General features: G+C 40.6%; 1 protein-coding gene across 1 annotated transcript; it reads left to right on the top strand.

Moving 5' to 3' along the window:
• Positions 1 to 1,598: 1,598 nt before the first annotated feature.
• Positions 1,599 to 25,239, top strand: btaf1 (BTAF1 RNA polymerase II, B-TFIID transcription factor-associated). The gene is made up of 38 exons (XM_056395503.1): positions 1,599 to 2,017; positions 3,113 to 3,236; positions 3,462 to 3,576; positions 3,909 to 4,052; positions 5,787 to 5,986; positions 7,001 to 7,134; positions 7,427 to 7,556; positions 7,688 to 7,756; positions 8,178 to 8,267; positions 8,344 to 8,439; positions 9,035 to 9,211; positions 9,431 to 9,571; positions 9,685 to 9,809; positions 10,768 to 10,888; positions 11,888 to 11,992; positions 12,223 to 12,372; positions 12,935 to 13,077; positions 13,226 to 13,400; positions 13,524 to 13,727; positions 14,357 to 14,777; positions 14,974 to 15,158; positions 15,247 to 15,403; positions 16,540 to 16,649; positions 16,761 to 16,962; positions 17,135 to 17,283; positions 18,029 to 18,181; positions 18,665 to 18,786; positions 19,549 to 19,716; positions 19,887 to 19,964; positions 20,051 to 20,180; positions 20,289 to 20,430; positions 20,564 to 20,694; positions 21,045 to 21,167; positions 21,630 to 21,782; positions 22,202 to 22,413; positions 22,519 to 22,678; positions 23,047 to 23,217; positions 23,965 to 25,239. Exons 1-38 carry the CDS (start codon positions 2,004 to 2,006, stop codon positions 24,112 to 24,114), a joined length of 5,574 nt encoding a protein of 1,857 aa, XP_056251478.1. The 5' UTR covers positions 1,599 to 2,003; the 3' UTR covers positions 24,115 to 25,239.
• The last annotated feature ends 844 nt before the right edge of the window (positions 25,240 to 26,083 follow it).

Raw genomic sequence — 26,083 nt, 5'->3', positions numbered from 1 at the left:
ATTAGAGTGATCACATGCATGCAGTGTTCCCTCCTCCATATGACAGTTTCAGATTTTACATAATTATCTGTAAAATTATTTGGGATTTTTGCAGATCTGAAAAATGCGGTTTTCAAGGTTTTTAAACCTTGGCCTGTGAATTAAACAAACAGCTGCAAGAAGAAAAAAGGAATAAACCTTCAAACAACAGAGGTCATACTGTAGTACTGTGATATTCCATCATCACATTTATGGCAGAAAAATAGGACTCCTCCTTTGGGATGCTTAAACTTCTGAGAAAGAAATAAAATCTATAACATGAAAGTCTCCCAATTTAAAAGACCATGAAATATTATGAGGACAAACTGAGAAAAGGTCACCCATAAAGCCATGCCTTCCTTTCCTGGTCTCTCTACACTAGCATTTCAACTTTGAGTAAACTACTCACATACACAGCTACGGAAATAAAAGGGTGTGTGCACCAACCCCCCATAAAGTTTCTTATTGCTCCAGTAGTTTGTGAAAAAACATTGTGTTGTATTATACTGCTGTAATGATGAAAGAGATTTAGTAAACTCAAACTGATGAGTTTGTCACGAAATTACAGACAAGAGTCAGTAAAAACTGTCACGACAGCAATCAGCTAAATGTAAATATTCATAGTTTTTTGAATGTGTTGGTTTAGATCTGTTTTAAATGCCTTCAAGCTCCATTTATCTGAGGACCCTCTGCAGTCATATGAAGGACATGCATAGCCTCAGGAAGAAAACTAGAAAATGTACAAGCAGGAAAAAGGAAAAAGTCATAAGGAAAAAGGTCAGCTGTAATATGATCAGATAAATTATTTTTTTTTTTTAAACTGTTGTAAGGTGTGGGTGTGTGTGTTAGGTTTGTGTGACTGTGTCTGACAGGTGTACTGACAGTTGTGTTGTCATACTGCAAGGACAATATAATATATTATTTGCATACTGAAAATACTACATCTGTAAGATGCCAGCAGCACAACTTTTGCCCACTTAATTGTCTGCATATTTGCCCAGCTGGATAATCCTGCTTAAGACCACCAAAACAGCAGCTATCAGAAACACTAAGCATGATTAACCTTTGCTGAACACCAATGGTTTCTAAAACACCATTCTCTGCCATTGTTAACTCAAAGCTATACAACGGATTGGAAAGCCATTGGCTCCTCACAACCATGGACAGCTCAGGCTTCACTTGCAAAAATAAAACTATAAGCAACGTTAATACAGCCAAAGTATAGCGAAATAAATGTAAAAACTATTAAAGCAATTTGGTATATAGAGCCCCAGTATTCTAATTCAGACAACATAAATTAATTATATCTGGCTTGCACATATATAAACGTATACATTATCACGCATACCTAATTAAGTAAGTATTATTTTTTGTTTTTAAATGCACTAGAGCCACGTTAAGCGCAACAATGTATCTAACATCAATGAGGGAAAAAATGTAAACTATCCCTTTTCTTTTTTTTCTCCTTTCCATTCGTTTCCTCTTTTAACGTGCTTTTTGATTGGCTCTCCCCGATGCTTCCAGCCAATCAGCCTCCGCCTGCTATGGAGGAAGGAATAAATGCAAGATGGCTCCTCATATAAAAACAGTCTTCTGGGTCGCCCTCAACGTGCAACAAAATAACTCTTTACATCTTATTAGGTTAAAATATTTATCCGCGAAGAGTTCTGAAGGGTAGCTTGAGCTATAGATTGATATGCGTACGGTACGCGGCGATATTTTGTGGGAGAAGATACCGAAGAGACAAGAGGGGTAACTTTGAAGCCATGAATTGGTGGTGAAGTCACTCTCTTCGGTAGACAGAGTTGGGGTGGCCACAAGCAGAAGCCTGGGCCTCGGCTAGCTAGCGGTAGCTGCTAACTAGCTAATGACTTCATCTACTGTAGTCTGTAACATTGGAAACGTTAAACAGAAAAGAGGAGACCGCCTCAAATTACTGGCTGCCTGTTGAATGCGGGACGTGAAAGGCCATACATTTTTTGGCCATGGCTGTATCAAGGTAAGTTTGACTTACGCTCATACTGACTCGGTTCTGTCTCTCCGACTTTCATTAACAATTAGCTAGCTAACCTGCTAATACCTGCTAGCTTTTGATTTGGCAAAGAATGGCATGGCGACGGCTGACTAACAGTAGCCAGGAAGCTAACAGACCAACGTTATGGTGTAACTTAGTCACTACTCGTGGTTTGAGTTTGCAGGCCGAGGACGGACTGGGCTCATAAGTCAGTTTGGACTCATGTTCACTGCAGGTGCGAAGTGTCAGTTAAAATTAATTTCACACTTAAGTTTTTCCCAGTCCTGTGCTGATGCTCTTCCGTTAAATACCGGTTAACTAACGTTACAGTGAAGTTGTGTCAGGAAAGCCAGTCTGCAACCATGAGATACCTTCATTTGTTACCTGTGTACAAGAAATATTGATAAGCGGAACAGGAACCCGGTTTTAACACAGCAGCTTGTCAAGTGGTAAATTCGCATCCTGCCCTTGATGCTCACATCGTGGTAATATTTAACGTCATTGCTAAATGCACCAGTGTTATCTTTGGCTTACTTAGTTTTGATGTGGTCTCAGCTAGTGCTTTCCGTTTTGATTGTTGTGATAATTCCACGTGGTGTCAGTGGTCTTTTGCATAGCAAATAGAGTAATCTGTAGTTCATCTTAAGTATTACTGGTACCTGGGGTCACGCCCCGTACATCCCTAATCCACTCCACTGTATTAATAGACCGCTAATGACCTCAGTGAAAGACCAGGATCATTAAACAGGTTACCTTGGTGCAAAGCCAAACAATTAATAATAGAGAACGGTTCCATCCATGGGTGCATGTGTTGCATTGAGAACATTTGCGATAAACCTGGTTTATTTTATCTTTTTATTTATTCAGAATTAAATGAAAAAAACAAAACAAAGATCATATTGATTAAGGTAATCTATTGTGGTTTTCTGATTTTGCTCAAAGCTTGGAAGTGGTCCTCGCACAGTAGAGCATCAAAAATTGAAGAAGAGGAACCAGGGTGTTGTCTGTTTTGTGCTGTGCCTTGTGCATTGTCTTTGAGGTTTCCATTGAACTTGTTTTGTTTTTGTAACCTGTCTTTAGACTTGATCGTTTGTTTATCCTGCTTGACACCGGAACAACACCAGTAACCAGGAAAGCAGCAGCCCAGCAGCTTGGAGAAGTGGTCAAACTCCACCCACATGAACTCAACAACCTCCTATCAAAAGTGTGTGTTTGATGTATCGTCCTAACAGTCTATCATCAGCCTCCAAGATAATGTCATCCTCTGCATATTTGAAAATATTAATAATGGGGGGTGGGAGGGTCCCTAATATCTCAACAAAAAGACAAAAGTTTTGTGTTGGCCATTTTACTTTCTCTTTATAGGTCAGGCAGTTTCAGTCTAAGTTGTACATGTAGTAAATTAAATCTATTTTCTTTCAATTACAAGGTCTTGACCTACCTAAGGAGTCCCAACTGGGACACTCGTATAGCAGCAGGCCAAGCTGTAGAGGCCATTGTGAAGAATATTCCTGAGTGGGACCCGGCACCCAAGCCTAAAGAGGGTGAGCTCTTAGACTTGTTCACTGAAATACTCATAATTTCTTAAATCTTGTGGACTCTGGGTGGTGCATATGTGCCGCATCAGACACTGGCTTTTTAGTTACAGTAGATGTTTTTGTGAAATGATATCAGGCTTTGTTGTATACCTTGGGTTTAGTTAACAATGCATGTGATGTCAGTTGTTTGTGCTGTTTTAGTTCAGTTGATTGGTACTGGAGGGAAAAGATACCTTGTCAAATTTTTACCCGCATTAGTGTAGAAGTGGCCTCATATTCATTAAGTAGGCAGAGGGACAAATGTGCAGTGATGAGACTCGTTTGTTTGTTTCCTGTAGAGTCTTGTGAAGACTTGTCACCAGAGGACTCCTCCTGTGACCGGTTGAGTTTCTACCACTTTGACATCTCCCGCCTTCTCAAACATGGGGCCTCTCTGCTGGGATCTGCTGGGGCAGAGTTTGAGCTACAGGATGACAAAACTGGTTTGTAGTAACATCAAAATTATCACACTTTTACACAAACGTTGAAAAAAAATAAGAGAATGTTCCATTGTGTCAGTTTTTGTGTAGGTTTGCAAATTGGCAGGTTTTAAGTCTGCACTTTCCAACCTGTGGAATCTGTCATGACATTGTGCACCAGGTTTACTCCCCACCTCCATCACCACACACACTTGTATGTACTGAAATATGGTAATTAACTGAAGAGGGGATTACAGCAACATCACCACTAATATCTGGAGCTGATTCTGATGCAAACAGAAATACCACACAACCATCAAGGGCTAGGTTTCATTTTTGAATGAATTTGATGGTATAGATTTTAATGATACCAATACTCTTACTGATACTGCTTATTGATTTGGTACTTTAGTTATTTTTTTTTTTTGTTTGTTTTTTTTTTTAATAGGAAAGAAAGAAACAGAATTAACATTGTTTTTTTTTGTATGTACTGTATATAAATTAAGATTCTTGGGTAGCGAACTCCAACATTATTATTTTTTGAATAGTTTTTTTTTTTTACAGCAAAAGAAACAGCCATATTTTGAACAAATCACTATTATAGTCTCTGATTTAGTGATGAAATGTAAAACAAATGTAATGATCTACTACAGGACTTTTTCTTCGACAGTCTTTTAACCCCCGAATCACTAAATCCACCCCTGAGTGATCCGAAGCTGAAACGTAATTTCTGAACGACAGTTCAGTTGATGTTCTGAACATTCTGATTAATGGTTGCTTTTAATCATTAACCCATGCTCATATAAATTAACTCAGTGTGTGGCCTCCAGGCTGCTAACATATATAACATATCTGGAGAAACGACAGATGAACTATGAGTTAGGCAGTCGAAAACTGCATTTCTCCGCCCTTCTCTAGATGGTTTGATAGATTGTTCGTGTTTCTGCCCTGACATGCAAAAGACTTGTTGCACTTGTGGCAGCGAGCACTGTCAGCATCGACTCCAGGGAAATGTAACCACACTTTTGAATGTTTTGTTCGCTCCGCCCTTGTCACCAAGAGGTGTGTGTGTGGGATCGATGAAAATGCATCATAAACTATTGTCTAAATCAGAAACAGAGTTGCTGAGATAAATTGTGCGAGATGATTTTTATGTGGCAATAATGAAGAGGAAATTAATTTTCTTAATTTCCCCTATATCGAGAGTAGAACCGATAACGTCTGATCTTATCAATACTGCGGTCTTTAGTAATTAAGCCGCAGGGCCTGTTTTTTTAAAATTGGGTTTCAGTACCCATCTCTACATCCAGCTGGGGTATGTAGTCATGACTTTGAATATAATTTGAATAAGGAAAGCTACTCATCCTTATCTTTTGTTGGTCATTTGAATTTGAACATTTTGTCAGTTTCTTTTTTTTTTTTTTTGTCTTGTTGTTTTACCAGTAGTTGTTTCTCTGTGACTTGCTTTCACTTCTAATTCAAGGTGCCCTGTGCTGTTGAAGTTTACTAAATTTAGCAACTTATAGGTGACTTTCAGGGTTATTTCTGCTACTGTTCCTGTATTTATTTGTGGCCCTACCTTTAATCAGTTTGCCTCCTAGCTGCATATAGCTCCAGAGTGACACTGTTGTGTACACACACACACACACACACACACACACACACACACAATGTTCCTCACACAGATACAATGTACTCTTCCTCCATTTTTCCACCCTATCTAAACTTTTCCCCTGACTTCCTGTCATATGTTCTCAGGTGAGATGGACCCTAAGGAACGCTTGGCTCGCCAGAGGAAGCTTCTTCAGAAGAAGTTGGGTCTGGACATGGGTGCTGCTATTGGAATGGACACAGAGGAGCTGTTCAATGACGAGGACCTTGACTATAACTGTCAACCCACTGGTCTTAGAGCCCATGGAAGCAAAGCTACAGCTGGATCCAGCTCCCGCAACCATGTAGTGGGTCTCAAATTTAAACTCTTAGCTTTGACTCAGCAAATTCTTTGAGTATGCACTTTGTGTCCTTTGGTGGTTCTTACTGCACGCTGTAGCCTTGGATGGACTCAAGTTTAAAAATAGGTGAAGATAATCAGAAGTTTGTTGCAGGAAGTCGGCTCCTGTTGTTGGACAGTTGAATGTTGCTGTGTAGTGAGTAGTGAGTGATGTGATGGTTTAAGGTCATGGCCTTAACTAACTTATCTGGCCAACTTGAATGAAGTAAAGACCAGAGAGGCAGGCTGACTTGTGTTGCAAACATAGAGGCTGTGAAGTGCAGAGGCACAAGTGTGACTCGTGACATGTTATGTTAATTTACACCTTTTTCATTGTAGCGCTAAGGCTTGTCTGAACAGGATGTCTGCTCAAAGAGCTGTATAATGGTCATGCTGATTGTGTCATCTTTTCTTTGGCCTGACAGTGGTTTTGGTGAATCAGTTTTTTTTTGTTTTTTTTTTTTGTTTTTTTTTCCTCAAGCTGTTATGCATCAAACCTGATTGTTTTTTGTGTTTCCAGTTTTTTGTCTGTGTGCCTTTACTGGGAAGGGCTGGGTCACATTGTAAATTGTTCTGTCAGTGTTGTCAGTGTAATAATACAGTACAGTGAACACCTTTTATATTTCTGCTTCATTGGTATGTCGTTCGTCAAATGTGCCACAAATAATAATCCTCTAAACTTTTTGTGTGGCACAGGTAGCTGCAATGGAACTGACAGTATGGGGCTTCATGAACAGACAGTCTGTGCCTGCATAAAGTCCTGTACAGTATAAAACAATAAGATGACTTGTGCATGAATAAGCAGGGGGAATGTAGTTAGTCTATAAGAGCCGCTGTTGATTTGGATGGGGGGGGTTAGATTCACTTGAAGCAGTATTGACCACTTATAGATTCATGTTTTTCTTTTATACTAGAGAATTAATTTGTTAAATGATTCATTCTGTACTGTTCTATATTAAAGCTCCACTGTTTTTGTTTTCAGCCTATTCATGCTGCTGAGTTGATAGACTCAGAGTTCCGGCCAGGCATGAGCAGTCGTCAGAAGAATAAGGCTAAGAGGATGGCTAAACTAGTGGCAAAACAACGATCCAGAGACATGGATCCAAATGAAAAGAGGTATGATTATGCATACTGTGTATCTACAACATGTTTGACTATGGTTGCAGAGTGTTACCATTATATTTCATCTAGATCTCTTGAAATACTCACCCAGGTAGATATAATTATATTGGGTCTGAGAGAAAGTTATACATATTGAAGAATCTTTGTTTCTTCATATACAGCAAAATGTGTATTTTGTTGTCAAGGTTTGGACCCATTTCGTCTTGACAGATCTGGAACTTTTATATGTAAATTTGATTAGTTCTGAAGATAAGATTATTTACTTTGTGATCTCTCTGTCTTTTAGTAACGATAGTTTTGAGGGTGAACCTGAAGAGAAAAGAAGAAAAACCACCAATGTAGTTATTGACCAACCGGCAACAGAGCATAAAGTCTTAATCGACAACGTTCCAGATAACTCCAATCTTTTAGAAGAGGTAAAAGAAGCCAATAACTCATTAAAGTCAAGTTCTCAACAATTTCATTTCTATGACTGGTATAAATGACAATATATAAACAGTGCAAATTCTATAAAGGTGAAATTGATGTTCAGCTGTATTGTCTTCAGATACATGAGTGGCCTCTGGAGAGTTTCTGTGAGGAGCTATGCAATGACCTCTTCAATCCTTCATGGGAGGTAAAAACAAAGCATTTTTTAAATGATGTGATACTTCATTTTAACTGATAGTACACAGTTGATGTGTTGTTGACACAATCTGTTGTAAACACCAAAACATAAAAATTCAGGATTGGGACCGGTCACTTCCAAATTGATTGATGGATCTTTTAATACACAGTTACCAAATTTAAGTCTCATAATTTGTGTGAATAATCTATGTAATACATTGATTGTTTATATAATACACACACACACACACACACACACACACACACACACACACACACACACACACACACACACACACACAGCCAAAGAAACTTTGATCCTTTTTAAGTTGCCCTCAAAATGGTAAAAACCTGCTTATAAAGAACCACCTTTTTATATGATCCTGTGTAATGTAAACAAATTAAATTGTATTGTATGTGGTTGTTTACAGGTTCGTCATGGTGCTGGTACAGGTCTTAGAGAAATCCTTAAGTCCCATGGTGCTGGTGGTGGAAAGCTGGTGGGAAGCACTGGAGAACAGGTATGTTTTATCCTTCTCCTCAGGGTTTTCAACATATCGGTGAGAATTGAACATGACATGAAGTCTTTCGGTTTAGATGTTGCGGCAGCATCAGGAGTGGATAGAGGACCTGGTCATCCGGCTCCTCTGTGTCTTCGCTCTAGACCGCTTTGGGGATTTTGTATCTGATGAGGTAGGTTTGTTTGTTTTGTTTGTTTGTTTTTTTGCCAGATAACTGAACAGGATGTCTGAGGAAAAGTTACTGACTGATGTATAATTATTACAAAGAAATGACCGTAATCAAGGGTCAATGGGAGTTGAGCAGATTAAGGGGCATTGTAGTTGACTGCATTTTATATATATTTAAGTAGTCATTTTGTGTTTTCCCCTTGCGTCCCATGTCTCTTCATTAATTTTATCCCTGGCAGGGTGAAAAACTCTCTGAAACATTATTTAGTTCAACAACAGACTTGAAATGAATCGGTGTATTGACCTTGTGTAGTTTTGGTTTCAAGGTGTGTTAACAATCTCCTTTGGGCATACTAGTACATCTTGATAAGAGGTAATACAAAGCCCTCCACTGAGAGTTAAAATAATGACACTGTTATGAATATATCGCACTGTAAGGAATAAGTAAACAAACAGCATCATGTGTCATATAAATGGTGGCTGACTGACCTACTTGACAAGTATCTGCCAAATATATTCTAACCAGTTATCCAGCTAGTCTGAACTAGATGTCCTCCTAAATTTATATAATCCAATTTATACATCTCTCCCCTTTTCAGGTGGTGGCTCCTGTCAGGGAGACGTGTGCCCAGACACTCGGCGTGGCCCTTCGCCACATGAATGAAACTGGTGTTTCCATGACAGTAGATGTCCTGCTGAATCTGCTTAAAGAGGACCAGTGGGAAGTCCGTCATGGAGGACTGCTAGGGATCAAATATGCCCTGGCCGTCCGACAGGTACCACCTGTTTTGTGTGTACACGATGAGCTGTGAAATAAGCATAGCACGGTTCTACAATGTATTTGATTTGAGCACCATATGGTCATGAATACAAACTGTGGGGGTAGGACATATGTGCTCTTTATAGAGAGATGTCACTGTAGAGGCCATTCTTTCTGATCTCACAGCCATACATTTGTGGTGATCTTCATCTGTCTCTTCCATTCTGTTTTTCAGGACTTGATCTCTGTCTTACTGCCCCGGGTGCTCCCGGCCATCACTGTAGGCCTGCAGGACCTAGATGATGATGTCAGAGCCGTGGCAGCTGCATCCCTCATCCCTGTGGTTGAAGGCCTGGTACAGCTACTGCCAAATAAGGTCAGAGAGGCAAAGAGAGTACCATTAACAACTGAGTTTTAGTCTCTGTTGTAGTGTGTCACATCCAGGTTTTATTTTCAGAGGTCTTACTTTAGTAATTCTGTCTCTCTCAGGTACCCTTTATAGTGAACACACTATGGGATGCTCTTTTAGACCTGGATGACCTCACTGCTTCCACCAACAGCATCATGACATTGCTGTCATCACTGCTCACCTATCCACAGGTCCGACAGTGCAGGTTAGTTTCTGAGGGTAATTTAATAAATACTGCAGTCTGGAAATCATGCTTATTGATTTCTTCAATAATGGGAGACTCCAAGAGATTTGTATTGTAACTGAGTGAGGAAGTCAGTTCACTGACAGTACAACATGCTGTAATATTGGTGTGACCTTTAGTAAAAAAGAAGTAATTTGACGTTAGATAGATGCTAGATTTCATAGGTTGTAGCTGTGTAAACTAGAAAGTAGTAATGTTTTACCATGAGAAATTAAAAGATGTTGATTTTTCAAAATACAAATTTCCTGAAACAGAAGGATTCATAGCATAAAAGTCAAATGAATGACCTGTTGGATAAATTTGGCCGACTCCAAGCAACAGTGAAGTGTGAGAAGGGGGGGGGGGGGGGGGGACATTGAAGAGTGCCATGAGGCGGGTTGTATTGTGCAATGCAGGTTGAAACTATGGTGAAGTCCGGTGTTTTCGTGAGATAAGTTTGCGACAAAGTTTCGGTGGATTAGAAGACATGCGATTGTGTGACATGTCAAATGCAGTTATGCATATTGCGGCTTTGGCATATAGTCACTTTCATTAGAAGCTGACTGTTGCCCATCTGTTTTGTCATTAAGCGGAAGGGAGGCAAATGATCTCCTCTGTATTGTGTGGTTATGGAGTCGAGTCTCACCATTGTGCCAGGAGTTTGGCAGAACTTCATTTGATCTTTTATTTACATAAAAGCACACAGTCAGACAATGCATGGCCACCTCTGAACAGACTTGCTACAAACAACACACAATTAGATGAGCACTGAATTTTGATTCTAAGCAGAGGTGCAGTGTGTAACCTTGTAAAAATGCAATCTTTTATTCAATTTGTTTGTTTTTTTTTTTGTTTTTTTTCTGTTTTTTTTTAAATGACAGTGTTTCATGACCTTTCTTGACTATATATTTATATTGATGCACTTTTTTGTCTACTCTAGCATGCAGCAGTCACTAACAGTTCTGGTTCCTCGGGTTTGGCCATTCTTGAGACACACTATATCATCAGTACGACGTGCAGCACTGGAAACCCTTTTCACTCTGCTGTCTAAGGCTGACCAGGTAAATTTGACCTAGAGGTATTGGAAATTCATGTTATATATGGCAAAATACTTGTTAATTTTTCTACATACTGTTTTAACAAAGTGTTATACAATTGGCTTATTTATCTTCACAACAACCAATGTTATATTCACATTTTTTTGCTGGACTGTAACAGCAGGGCTGAGAAAGTCAATGACTAAGTGAGTGATCAGATTTCACCATTGGTCAGCTGAATGCCGCGTCACTGAGTCATGATGTTACACTGGTGATTGGCTGGCCGAGTATTGAACTTTCCACATTGGTCATTGCTGTCAAAATGAATGGGGGTGCATAAGCAGTGTTGCCAACTTGGCACATTTGTTGCTAGATTTTTCAATTTTTCAGACCCCTGCAGCAACTTTTTCTTTTTCAGAAAAGCACACCATGACAAACCTAGCACCATTTTGGACAAACGTAAGCTACTTTCCTTGGAGGAGAGTCGCCAGTACTGCTCCATGAGCGAGAGGCACACCTCTCTCTGCGTCCAGTTTGTTCAGTGAGTGGCAGAGAGTTGGAGCAGCAGCCTGGTATCCAGACAGAGGCTATGCATTGTTCAAGAGACAAAATAAGAAAGATATTCTGTCACTTCTAGCTTTATCTCTGAGTGATCAATTTACAAGTAAATATAGGTGAAATCACAGCACAGTCTGTTTTTCCTTCTTTTTGGATTTTTTTTTTTTTTTTTTTTTTTTTTTTTTTTTTTTTTTGTGTAAGTCGACATCGTGGTTATAAAATCAGGATTTAATGGGCCATGTTTCAATCACTATTTCAAACTTGTTCCGTTGTCTGTCAAACAGAAAGAGATAACAGCTTTATTCTGAATTCAGCTGAATTAAAATATTGTATATGTGAGCACAGAGAGTAGGAGAGAAGCAAACAGATAAAGAGCTGAAAGCAGCTGACACTAGGCTGAATGCAAAAACGATGTGATGATAACAGTTGTTTACAGCATGCATTTGGTTTATGTATTTTGTTAAGAGCTGTGCATTGTGGATCAACCCCATCCTACAAGATATGCTCCGGCACATCTTCCAGTCCTGCATACTGGAGAGCAATGAGGAAATCCTTGAACTGATTCAAAAGGTTTGTTGCATTACCCACATTATAATTTCCTCTGAGGGGTAAAACTAAGTTGACCTACATTATGACTATTGTTAAAAAAAAAAAAAAAAAAAAAAAAGAAATATTAAAATTCCATTTTAAGTTAATTTTTTTTTTTTTTTTCACACTCACAAATCTCATTTTTCATTTATTTTATATGAATGACCTTTTGGATTTTGCTTTGTTTTGTTAATGCATGTCCTTGTGTGCAGGTGTGGATGGAGCTGCTGTCTCAGGCGCCACATCAGTACGTGGTAGCAGCCAGCTGTCCATGGATGGGTGCCTGGCTCTGTCTCATGATGCAGGCCTCACACATTCCTATTGACCTGAACATGCTGCTGGAAGTGAAAGCCCGCTCCAAGGTTCATAGCAAATCAGACTTGTACTTTTATTCTTATTCTTGTCTCAGCTGATCTTCACTATTTGTGTGGGTGTGCAGTGGTAATGTCAGTGTGATATGTCTGTCAGGATGGTAGGGGATTCTGTTGCAGAGTTTACCAAAATGATGCAAGTGATTTCACATCAGACAAAATTAACGCACCTCACTGAGGTTGATAGGTGGCAGACTAGCAGACGGTGTGAAGGTAACAGAAGAATCTCACAGCCAGGGCTTCTATGTTTGGTTTTTAAGCCAGAGGAGCTCTAGTAAGAGGCATAAAAATACAGCAGGGAAGTCACGGTCAGTTTGTTTAATGGGGTGGGGCTGATTGCTGAGGGAGAATGAATGCAAGTTAGAGATGAGAACAGCTTTACCCTGCATGGACCTAACTGATTCAACATGCTTGTATTTAAACAGAGAAGGAGAAACACATGTTAATTCAGTGATGGCTATAAGCTGCTTGTTACTTTGCCTGCCCAAAGCAACATTTATGATGAGCTCCATTTAATTAAGGTGTAATAAATAATGTTTTGCTGATGCATCAGGACAAGGCTGGTACAAAGGCACGCCAGGGGACCAATCAGGTGAAGGAAACAGTCCAGGAGTACATAGCAGGTGCAGAGACGGTGACAGATGACCCAGTGACGAGGGACTATGTAGTGGTGCGAGCTCGCCTCATGGCTGCCAAGTAAGTTTGGGTTGTTGCTTTAAAAGGAAAAAGTTATCTTTAGGTGAACTTGTGACTTTCTCTCAAAGAAAATCTTGAATTTCTTGAAAAATTGTTTTTAAAGATGCTAATGGTGTTTCCCTGCTCTCTTTGTATCTTTGTAATCCAGATTGCTCGGGGCTCTGTGTAGGTGTATCTGTGACCCTCAGCTCAACGCTGCATCTCAGGAGATCCGACCAGCTGAGTCTTTAGGCCATCTGTTGCTCTTCCACCTCAACTCCAAGTCTGCCCTGCAGCGCATAGCTGTGGCTCTGGTGCTTTGCGAGTGGGCTGCACTGCAGAAGGTGAAAAGCTTGAGCATTGAGTTTGTTTATTGTGGAATCACTATAAATTGTTTTACCACTTTTTGGATGTGGTATGAGCATAACAGAATCGGGCATATTTACCTTTTCCAATTTCTCTTTTAGGATTGTCAGGTGGTGTCATCCATGGTACAGCCTCGTCTTCTGGCAATTCTGTCTGAGCAGTTGTACTATGATGAGATTGCCATCCCCTTCACACGCATGCAGAATGAGTGCAAGCAGCTCATTGCTTTGCTAGCTGATGCCCAAATAGACCTTCAAGACCGCCTCAATTGTAGCGTTTTCACCATTGACCAAGCCAATGAACTGGTAAGTCAGTCCACACATGTACATACATATGAACACATATGAAGATGAAGTTTTTGACCACCCACTCTCATCCTGAACTCAGTAGAAATGAGGTAAATGGAGAAAGAGATAGATCAAACCTAAAGCAGAACTATATGTGATGTTTTTGAACAGGCATGTGAACCTACTAACTTCACCCCGTGTCAATAACTAACGTCCAGTGTTGGATGTTAGCAGTGTAATTTAGCTCTTCAGATGCACTGTAATTTCTGAAAAATCATCAATTGAGTCTTAATGTTTAATGTTAAAGTTTTATAAAAAAAATAAATTGAAAGAAGACAGAAAATTTGGATATCATTACACCACCAACTGGAACAATCTGTCCATTGTAACTATATGAAACAACTCATTGTTGTTTTATTGTCATCACATTTAGTAGGTGGCTGTATTTGGCTGCTATTATCATGAGTTTTCAATCTTGTCCAACTGTAATTTGTTTTCTGTCAAGGTTTTTATTTCCTGAACTGACAGCTTTGGTATTAACGGTTTGGTACAGCTGATTCTCAGCTCCAGAGGTTAATGGATATTGCACTCTGTAACCGATCGTTTCCATTCCAGTCACTCAGTTTCTCCTCTCGCTTGTTCCCTAGGTAACCACCATCTTTACAGAGTCAACAGCAGGTCTGAATGTGAAGTCTAAACAGTGGCAGGCGCTGGACAGTAAACGACAACAGGCTCAGGCAACAGTGCTGGAGACCAGCACAGAATGGCAGCAGCTGCATTTGCGCGTCCACATGTTCACGGCCTGTGCAGTGATTAACCTGCAAGTGCTTCCTGACAAGCTCAACCCACTGGTCAGGCCTTTGATGGAGGCCATCAAGCGAGAGGAGAACACCTTGATTCAGGGTTATGCTGCTTCTTTTATAGCCAAGCTGTTGCAGCAGTGTGCTGGACGCTCACCATGCCCCAACCCCAAGATTATCAAAAACCTCTGTGCCTCGGCCTGCGTGGACTCTTCGGTCACACCCTCGTCTGCTTGCCCCGTACCCCCCACACAGGAAAATGCAAAAGGTAAGAGCCCTTGAAGCTTTGGCTTATTTTGATTCATTTTAAATAATCTGTCAGTTTACAGCAGGATTTCAAAATTGACATGGTGAGTTTGGCTTTCTGCATTTGTAAAAAGAAAAGAACAGCCCTCTGATCATGTGTCAACAATGAAGAAGTGCTTGCTTGCATGCTGTTCACTCTCTATTTTTCATGCTGTTAGGTGGAGGGTTAGAGAAAGACGGCATGCATCACATGGTCAACAAAACCCGTGGCATCATTACACTATACCGCCACCAAAGGGCAGCATTTGCAATCACTAGTAAGAGGGGGCCAGCACCTAAAGCCCCAAAGACCCCTTCCACAGAGCTTCCTCCTGGCAGCACTATCAGCACTGATAATGACGAGGTACAGAGGGTTACTGAAAACATTTACCTCACATTTAGCTTTGTTTACATGTTGTGTTTACCCCTTTTTATGTTTTTCTTCCTTTCAGAGCAAAAAGCCATTTCTTATTCAAAGAAGAGGGGCAGAGTTTTCCTTAACAACTGTTGCCAGGCACTTTGGTGTAGACCTCACCAAGTCTCTGCCGTACCTCTGGGAGAACACAGTGGGACCACTCAGGACAGCAGTGACTGCAAATCAGTGCATTGGTATGCTGATTGGTTTAATCAGATTTGAATCTTTGAATCTTACACTTAAAAACGTATTTTTTGCCAAATAGCAACTTCCTCTCTACTGTTTCTAGTGTGTTTTGTAAAAAGGTCAAATACTCTTCTAGCAAGTATTAAAATGCATCATAATTGGCTTGTAGTCTTCTGGCCTTTAATGCAGCTTGAATGCTGCTAACTGTAACAATTAGTTCCAAAATTCAGTTTAAACTTGTAGTTTTATAGTAGTAGAAATATCTATGATCAATATCAGCTTTGTCTTTGTCTATTCAGTTCACTTTACTTCCTCAAGATAATCCACTCATTTGTGTACTGATGTGGATACTCATGTACAGTCCAGAACTTAAGGTATTTGAAAAGTTACACAATTTTTGTTCTTTAGGCTCTGACCTTCAGCACATTCAATTTGAAATGAAATAATGGATACTACACTAGATTGCCATGTCTCAGCTTTTATTTGTTTAGTTTTACATTAATATAGAAAGATCTGTGTGGGAGATGGAGCCTTCTTATCATAACAGCCCACACAACAGCCCAGGCCATTACAGAACGAGGTGATGACTTTGGGTAATGTACCCAGAGGTTGATTTTTGTTTCATCAGTCCATAGAACTTTGTTCTATGACTCGACCAATTTCTTTCTGTGTGTTTCTGGTCATGAAGTATCTTGATCGTTGAAAAGGAAACATGTCCACCTCATGCTGCCAGGAAGGTTTTTTTCCTCACCATGCAATAATTTTCTGCTTGTACACAAGACTTGTGCTCCTCTGTCGACCAGCTTGTTTGATATTTTCTTGTTTTCCTTTGCACACCTGCTTTTCGAGATCCAACAGTTGATTTTGGCAAATCAACTGTCTTTGATAGATTTTAACCTATTTTGTGAGCTGTTTCATGCATTAACTAATGTTGAAGTGACACACAGCTGCCCAAGAAACATTTAGTAGGCAAATGTGCAATTACTTTTGAACCCTTGCAATTTAGGCCCAGGTCTTAAAACTGCTATATCTCCAACACTGTTCTTTCTGTATTGACATGAACCTGGTCAAATTAAAGGTGAGACTGTCCAAATGGTCTGCATATAGTCAGTAATGATAAGTGTGTGTCTCTTGTGTGTTCTAGATAGGCAGGTCCAGCTGGAGAGGGGAGACACTGCAGCCCAAGAACTAGTCAACTCTCTGCAAGTTCTGGAGGTCATGGCTGGGGCCATGGCTTCTGAACTCAAACCTTTGGTAAGACTGACTCACCAAGATTATTCTCTCTTACAACTACTGGAATTTAAGCCTTTAAGTCTTGAATGAGCCTTGATCAAATGTATCTGCTCTCTTTGTGGTGTACTGTAGCTGTTGGAGCACCTATCACATCTGTTCACCTGCCTGCAGCACCCGTACACAGCGGTGCGTCACATGGCAGCACGTTGTGTGGGTGTGCTCAGTAAGATAGCCACGCTGGAGACCATGAACAGTTTCCTTGAGTGTGTACTCCCCTGGTTAGCTGCTATTGATGACTGCACCAAACAGGAAGGTGCCATCGAGGCTTTAGCCTGTATCCTTCACAGACTGACTTCTTCAGATTCCGTTGTCATGCTCTTGTACCTAGAGCAATTTATTTCATAACAAATGTGCAGTAATGCTCTTAGGGTGAAGAAGGTGTGGGCACCTGCAGTTGTTGCTGTGTAATTTCTGTACAATACTTTCCTTGACCAACATTTCACCAGGTGTGATGGAGCAGCTGGATGTGGACATCATACCCTACATTGTGCTGCTGGTTGTTCCAGTTCTGGGCCGTATGAGCGACCCCAGTGATAGTATTCGTTTCATGGCCACCCAGTGTTTTGCTACACTCATCCGGCTGCTGCCACTAGAGGTAGGAGCACTGAAACAGAAAGGGCTGTATGGCCACTGATTTCCTGAATTCGATTCAATATCGATTCAGTTAGAGATATTTCAGTTAAAATACACATTTACTTGAATGAGATTTTCAGAACCAATGCTGTAAATTGTTCCTCTAACCTGGTGCATTTTTAAAGATATTAATGTTTACATAATGAATGGACCGCAATGCAGTTACATTAATTCACTGTTTAATTTAACGTGACCAACAGTTTAGACACACATCTCAAAAAATAACAGCTAGGCATGTAACGTGCATTGCTGGTTCACGCAGCTTCTTCCAATACCGGCTTCTTGCTCATCTTGCATATGATTTTGTCCAACTCTTCGCTGTCTTCAGAGTTTTTTAATCTGAATAGCAACCATACATCTGCCTTAAGGCTTTAGACTGGTGCCCTCAGTGGAGCCATGTCTGCCATGTTTTTGTCTCTCACATGGCCAGATCTCATTGTGCTGGAAGGGTGGTGATGAGACTGAAGGACCATAGACTATAAAAGACGTATATTAAAAGATGATCTCTGGATTTTATGAGTTTATATTATTCAAATGAAGATTGATTTGAATTAGAAAATTAACTTTTTTCAGACCAACCCTGAACAGAAGGCTACCATGCGTTTTTAATCAAACAAAACAGACCAGTCATTATTTAATGAACTGATATCATGTCATTATTAAGTGTTCTGCTTCTGAAGGTAACAGTTTTTCCTCTTATCTACTAGGCGGGTATACCAGACCCTCCAGCCATGTCTGCTGACCTCATCCGTCAGAAAGCCAGAGAACGCCACTTCCTGGAGCAACTGCTAGATGGAAGAAAGTTGGAGAACTATAAGATCCCTGTGCCCATTAAGGCTGAGCTCAGGAAGTACCAGCAGGTGTGTGCCAGTTTTCTGGGCTCATTGTATCTCTGCGATGCCCCCTCGAGCAGTAAAAGAAGGATTAACAGCCTGTGTTTTTACACATTTAATCAAATGTTGGAACAGTTTAGTGTTTTGTGTCTGACCTGCCCCTTTACCTCGAGACCGAACATTTTTCTGTCAGATTCAGGAATGAGGTTTTGTTTTAAATGCTGCAGGCTGGCGATGTAGACAACAGAGATACTGACAACATTGTTTTCCTCACAGAGCAAATATAAATCTGTCAAATGGAGATCGGGTATGTGTGTGGGTTCTGGCTGGAGGTGTTCGTTGCTTGCAGCTCTGCTGAGACCAGCCATCAATCTCTTTAATGGAGCAGTGCAGAAATCCAGTTTAAAAGCTTCTCCCATTGTTGCTACTGTGGGGCAACACACCGCTGCCAGGTCCTCAACAACTCAACTTTAACAGACTCAGGAGAAAAGTCTCTGTTTCATCTTGCAGGATGGAGTGAACTGGCTGTCCTTCCTGAACAAATACAAGCTGCATGGGATCCTGTGTGACGACATGGGACTCGGCAAGACGCTGCAATCCATCTGCATTCTGGCAGGAGATCACTACCTCAGGTACCCAGTCCAAACAACACTATTACTGGTATTACTGTTTGATACGGTTCAACTACTTTGAATCGGCACACAGACTCAGCTCCTGTCTTTTGACAACATATATTGAACCATTTAGTAGCAACATCACACGCTTGGCTGTTCACTCTATAGAACATGTGTCTATCTTGATAAAAACATTTATAATTGAACAGTAAGATCTGTTTGTCATTAATTTAAGCTTTAAACTTTTACATGCTTCTGTATGTCATCAGTGTCGCATACTGATATATTACTAATACTACTGCTGTTTCAAAATCAGAGGATTCCTAACAACTTCAACATAGTATAAGGTTAAGACTTGATGCTTTCTTTCCTTATTTTTTCAAGTTAATATAAACAATTGGCAATCTAGAGAAAAACCTTATCTCTACAGGAGGCTGACTTTTTGTCAGTCATCTACATGTATTGACATCAAATGCTATTGCAAGTCAACAGATGAAATTTCTCATTGAAGTTGAACCACAGTTAAAAACAAAGTTTGGCTAGAGAAGGAAAATGATGAAAAAGCATTGTATAAGATGTTGTTCATTGATGACTAAAATGCTACGTGCAGTATTGTCAAACAACAGACAAAACAGGGTTTGACAGTTTGAACATCAACAGTGATGTGTCCCAGTTTTGATGTACTTGTATGATCCCATCTTCATCCTGGTTCTTTTTTATGTTTTAATTGCTATGTAAGTAAACCTGACTCAGCCTCCTGTTTGTGGTATGTCTGTTCAGGGCTCAGGAATATGCCAAGACCAAGGCTGCAGACTGCAGCCCCATGCCCTCCCTGGTCGTATGTCCCCCCACACTTACTGGACACTGGGTGGACGAAGTGAGCAAGTTCTGCAGTAAAGAATACCTCAACCCGCTGCACTACACGGGGCCGCCTACAGAACGAATGCGGTGAGGATTAGTCAGTTTACTTCATTTTTACGTTTTCTTAAATCTGAATAATTTGTTTTCTGATACAGATTGGGTCCATTATTGTATATTACATTTTGGTACAGCTAACATAACAATTTGATATCCTCTTGAGAGAATCGATGAAGCTGAATGAACATTTACTTTTTCAGGTTGCAACACCAAGTGAAAAAACACAATCTCATAGTAGCCTCTTATGATGTTGTACGGAATGACATTGACTTTTTTAGGTGAGTACTGTTCCAGTTATAATGAGTCTGTTTTGTGTTTGGGAGGAAGGCATCCTGTTGTAAAAGTGTCTCTTCTAATTTTTCAGAAATATCAAATTCAATTACTGTATTCTTGACGAGGGTCATGTCATCAAGAACGGGAAAACCAAACTTTCCAAAGCCATTAAGCAGTTGGCTGCCAACTTCCGAGTCATCTTGTCAGGAACACCCATTCAGGTTGGACGCCATCTTAGCTCTCACTTGAAATTGGTCTTTGAAACTGTAGTTCTTTCCTTGTGTGTCTGTTATTCAAATCATGGCTATTTAATCTCTGTCTATCCTCAGAACAATGTCCTGGAGCTCTGGTCATTGTTTGACTTCCTCATGCCGGGCTTCCTGGGAACAGAGCGGCAGTTTGCTGCTCGCTACGGTAAACCGATCCTGGCTAGTCGTGACGCCAAAAGTTCCTCAAGGGAACAGGAGGCAGGTATGTCAGCTATCTGTCTGTATATAAAAACTGGCATTTTCTCTCTTTATTACTTTTACAACATCCTATTTCTACTATGAGGCTAATTAAGATGAGGACATTAACTATGTTTAATACTGGTTTGTCCCTGTAGGTGTCCTGGCAATGGAGGCCCTACATCGGCAGGTGCTACCCTTCCTGCTGAGGAGGATGAAGGAGGATGTCCTCCAGGACCTTCCTCCTAAAATCATTCAGGACTATTACTGCAACCTGAGTCCTCTACAGGTACTGTTGGTCCCTAATGACTCTAATCTAATGGTCAATTCCAGTGCACACGGCAAACAGCTGATCTGTCACTATTAACATTGGGGACCTGCATATTTTACCTCTTGTCCAAGTACCTCAGCTTTGCATTTTTCCTGCTGTTGGATATAATTATATAGAATGTTTTATTCTATTGACCTAGCAAATTATATTAGTCCAGCTAAAGGCCTCCATGGAAGTATAATGCATTGTAAATGGGCTGAATGCTTAGATGATTCTACTAGATGATTCTAGCATTGTGACTATTTTCCACAGGTACTACAACTGGATAATGAGTATAACAACATGTTCTGCTGTCTCACCACCCGCAGGTTCAGTTGTATGAAGACTTTGCAAAGTCTCGAGCCAAGGCCAGTGTGGAGGACAGCATCTCCATTGCCTCTACAGAAGAGGAGGAAAAGCCCAAACTGAAGGCCACAGGCCATGTCTTCCAGGTGCACATTTTTTTTTAAATGTTTATTTCTTGTGGACGTCACATGTAAATCTGCTCGACAACAAGAGCTTAATGTGCCCTGTGGAGGGTACTTACCAAAATGCATTAGAGTGTGTCCTTGAGCTCTAACAAATGTGTTGAGTGCATTTCCCTCCTCCTTCTTTGTGCTCAAGACAACCAAAACAGGGAGTAACTCATGCTCAACTGCTTCATAGTGTTACTAGAGTTCAAAAACTCCAAGTTACCTTTTTAAGTGATTATGCAAGTGTGGTTTTTCTTAGAAATGCTCATTTCATAGACTGCATTTTGATCTCAGATGAAAACGTTTGTCTTACAGAGCAGATGTATAGTGGTTTGGAATCAAAGCATTCCTTGTTAATACTGTGTATGCCTTTATCTTTTCATAAATGTTCCTCATTCTCACCATGCAGTCACATTGTCCTTCATATCTACATTTCTTCAGGCGCTGCAGTACCTGCGAAAGCTGTGTAACCACCCGAGCTTGGTGTTGACTGTGCAGCATCCAGAGTACAAACGCATCTCTGAGCAGCTGGCAAGTCAAAACTCCAGCCTACGGGACATTCAGCACGCGCCCAAACTCTCTGCTCTCAAACAGGTAATGCCGAATGTCTGCTTTCACATCAGCTACACCACATCACTGCTGCTCATATGGGCCGGAGTTTAGAATATGCTTCACATTGTTGTGGAAAACCTGAAGTAAGTATCAAGATTTAGGTCTGTCTTTGTGGGTTTCATTCAAATATAACATTTGCAAATGGGCTCAGCACTTATACAGAGATCAATCCAGCATCCTATACTACAGCAAACAAAGATGTGGGATTATCCTCCCCTAGTTGGCAGCTTCTGATCTACACACATTATCCAGGATAATATGGACTTAGTTGTTTTCTTTTTTATCACACATTACCTTCATGAAATGAACTGAGACTAAATGAAAATGAATGCGTGTTAAAGAAATTATGTTTAATGAAGACATTGCCTGATGATCAACTTGTTTCACCCTCTGTTCCCCAGTTATTGTTGGACTGTGGTCTTGGTGGAGGTGGAGGATCGGAGGGGGGCACTGAGGCAGTGGTGGCCCAGCATCGTGTGCTGATTTTCTGTCAGCTGAAGAGTATGCTGGACATTGTGGAGCATGACCTGCTGAAACCCAAACTGCCGACTGTCACTTACCTGAGGCTAGATGGCAGCGTGCAGGCCGGCCTGCGCCATTCTATCGTCTCCAGGTCATACAATCGCTTTACCATCAACAAATGGATTTATTTATTAACTTAATTGTGACTGAGCTTCCACTAAAGTCTGATCCTGAACCCTTGGCTTTTTTCTCTCAGGTTTAACAATGACCCATCCATTGACGTGCTACTGCTGACCACCCATGTTGGTGGTCTGGGTCTGAACCTGACAGGAGCAGACACTGTGGTGTTTGTGGAACATGACTGGAACCCCATGAGGGATCTGCAGGCCATGGACAGAGCCCATAGGATAGGACAGGTACTGTTGTTGGATACACTTGGCATACAGCAGAATAAAGGACACACACAGCTACATATTAGCAATGTCATTGACTACTACTGTTTGCATCTTGATCCTCATTTGCTTTGATAGATTTAAATTGCATAAAGATGATGCTGAACTCGAGATGCTTCTGCAGCTGCCACAATAGGAAGTAACTTGTTCGTCAGTGTTTCCTTCATGCATTATTAAATATGGCCTTTAAACAGCCTTGGATTGTGTGACATTGCTGCTCTTGTCTGAAACCAGTGAAGCCAAATGCACCAAAATGAAACAGACAGGGAGGCAGACCGTCCCACACGTCTCATACATGCTGTTAACATTCAGCATTTTTTGTGTTTGTGCAGAAACGGGTCGTGAACGTGTACAGGCTGATCACACGAGGCACACTAGAGGAGAAGATAATGGGGCTGCAGAAATTCAAGATGAGCATCGCCAACACGATCATCAGCCAAGAGAACACAAGTCTGCAAAGCATGGGCACAGACCAGCTCCTCAACCTCTTCACCCTCGACAAGGTGAGACACAGACTTGACACATGTCAGGGAGCTAAATTCACTATGTCTTTGTCACAAAATCAGTTATATAGGTTTTTACACTGTAGTTTGTCTTTGCTGTCAGCACAGTGTAAAGTGTTAATTTCTTTGCATTGCTAAAGGCTCTGGACAGAGACAGGTTGCAACTCTAGGAAGTTGAGAGTAACTTACAAGTGTCTTAAATTCATGATGGGCACTGTGGTCTGATCATTCTTATAATAATGGAGGATAATAAAGTAAATAAATTACCCACAATAAAGTATCCCACAAAAATAAAATAAATTACACAGTAACTTTGATGTGTTTTTTTTTTTTTTTTTTTTTTTGTTTTTTTATCAATTAAAAACAAAAAGCATGCATGTACAATATTTTGGTCATGGGTTACAAACATTCTGTAATAAAACATCTAAAAGCAAAAATCTTATCAGATGGTGGTCTAATTTGTCAGTTTAGGCTCCTTGATGTGAAAAAGTTTGAGAACCACTGGCTATGACCATCATCTAGTAACTAAAAGATTTGGGAGATGAGAATTATCAGGAGTGAAAACCCTTGATCTGTTTTTGTGTAACAGAATGTTTGTCCATTTGTGCAACTTAGCCTGATAAGAAAAAAACATCTGACAGAAGCCTGGTAGCTGACATTGCTATGTATCACTGATATACACACTTCCTCGTGCATCTCTTGATCATCACGTTGGGCTTAACTTCCTGGTGTATAAATGTGTTTCAGGACAATAAGGGTGAGAAGGGTGAGCAGACGGCGTCGACCTCAGGGAAGGCCTCGATGAAGTCGGTGCTGGATGGCCTGGGAGAGTTGTGGGACCAGCAGCAGTATGACACGGAGTACAACCTGGACAGCTTCATGCACTCCCTGCAGTAACACCCCTCGCTGCCTCCATGTGCTGGCCAAGCAGGTCCTGGTCAGAGCCTGAGGAGACCCGCCCACTGCTGCAATTATCTGTCCCACTCCCAAGCCCACCCCCACACCATTAAACAGGCTAACCATAAGGAGTCACTCATAGCTCTTAGTTACAGTACATGTCCCAAAGCAATAACTAAAATAAGAACTAAATCTATATTTTAGTGCTCCACAATCCACTGGTCTGCTGTAACAGTGTTGAAACATTTTCTTCAGATGTTTCTGAATGTTGTCTCATAATTCCTTGCTTAGAGCAACCGACCAGGTTGCCAACAAACGTTTTACAAAACCGCTAACAGAATATAAGGTATAATGATGATGATGATGATATACCATTAACGACACACGTCTCCAGTGTTGGTGAACAGCAGCCTCACCACTGCACAGTGATGTTACTCTGCTCTCAAGCAAACAGTGTATCATAATTCTAGTTATCCTTACAGCACACTGCCCTCCTCTGACGTTGCATTGCCAAAGTATACACCGCTTCAGACGCCATTACCCAGTTGGACCTCCTTATCTACCCCTCTACCCCACCCCACCCCACCCCTCATCACAGAGTCTTAAAAGCACTGCTGTACCCAGACACGCCTGTCAACACCTCTTGACTGATAGATACAAACATGTTGTTTTTGTATGACAAAGGGAACCAGGGCAAGAGTGCCAGGCTCACTGGAGAAACCACAGGATGTCATCAGTGTTCTGGCTTTTTATAGCACACTGGTGACTGCTGAGCTCAGGAGCCGTTAGTGCTCAACAAAATGACTCCCAGCCTCCAGGTGGCGCTAGTTTTTACCCTCTTCAGGAGAATCTACTCACATGAGCTGTGGCCATCGAGAGGCTTTGGTGGAGGATTGGATCTGTGTGGTGTCCAGTTGTAAAAAAAAAAAAAAGGAAAAAAAGGCCTGGGAAAGCACTGCACTTGAAGCAGCATTACAGAGACTGAACATGGGGCCAAGCTGAAACTGGTACCTGAAACCTGTCACAAGTATTTTAAAAGAATAATAGACTTGTACATATTTCTGTAATTGCTGCTTTTTGTTTATGATCGTGGAATTGTAATAAATTCTACAGACCTTTGAACTACATCTGTTTTTTCTTTGTATGTTGTTGGTGATGGCCAGTAGATGGCGTGGTTGTACATCCAAGAATAATAATACTGATTTAGATGTCAATGAACCTCTTGACACAGAGATATTACACTACACACTCGTACTCTACAAAGGAAAATGTTAGGAAAGGATGCAGACACTGCAGCAGATAGTTTTCACTCTGAGCAAGTTTTCGACCACATTGGCCTTAAAGTTGAGACTCAGAGTTGATTCTTGACCAATTGAAGTTTCTACATTGATCCTGTGGTGACTTAGACTGCTTCAGTTTCCAAGGTCAAGACTGAACTTCAAATCTTAGCTTTTAAAACGGCATGAATGAGAAGTCTTTCAAATGCTCAGGAAAGTGGAAAATCGTATGGAAGCAGAGACACGCCATGATAACTGGAATTTTATAAGCAACCAAATACCTTTATTGTATAATCACTGCTGAATATATATTACAATTCAAATACTGCTAAACTTATATCTCTAAAAACTATCAATTTGAAAGTATTTGAATTCTTTCAAGACAAGATCAAGTTCTACAGTATCAGAAACTTTTCAGGTTCACAGGGTTGGATAGAGAATCTAAGAGTGTGGGGTTTCCAGCTGCTTGTGATGACTTTTTCACCTTGAATTTTAGTGTCTGAATTTTATCGATCTGCTTTGAGCAACTTTTTTTTCTTTTAATCTTAAATCAGAAGGTGAGTCAATTCAATTAAAATTGAATATATTCAAGCAACTTTAATATTTATTTTTAATGCGAGACACTTCAATTTGCTGAATCTGAATTTTAGAACTCAAGGGAAGAAAAAAATCCAGTTTTTGAAATGATGCTC

Source organism: Seriola aureovittata, chromosome 14, assembly GCF_021018895.1.
Source record: "Seriola aureovittata isolate HTS-2021-v1 ecotype China chromosome 14, ASM2101889v1, whole genome shotgun sequence".
Lineage (NCBI taxonomy): Eukaryota > Metazoa > Chordata > Actinopteri > Carangiformes > Carangidae > Seriola > Seriola aureovittata.
The sequence above is the reverse complement of the archived record's forward strand: the minus strand, read 5'-3'. Positions and strand labels throughout refer to the sequence as shown.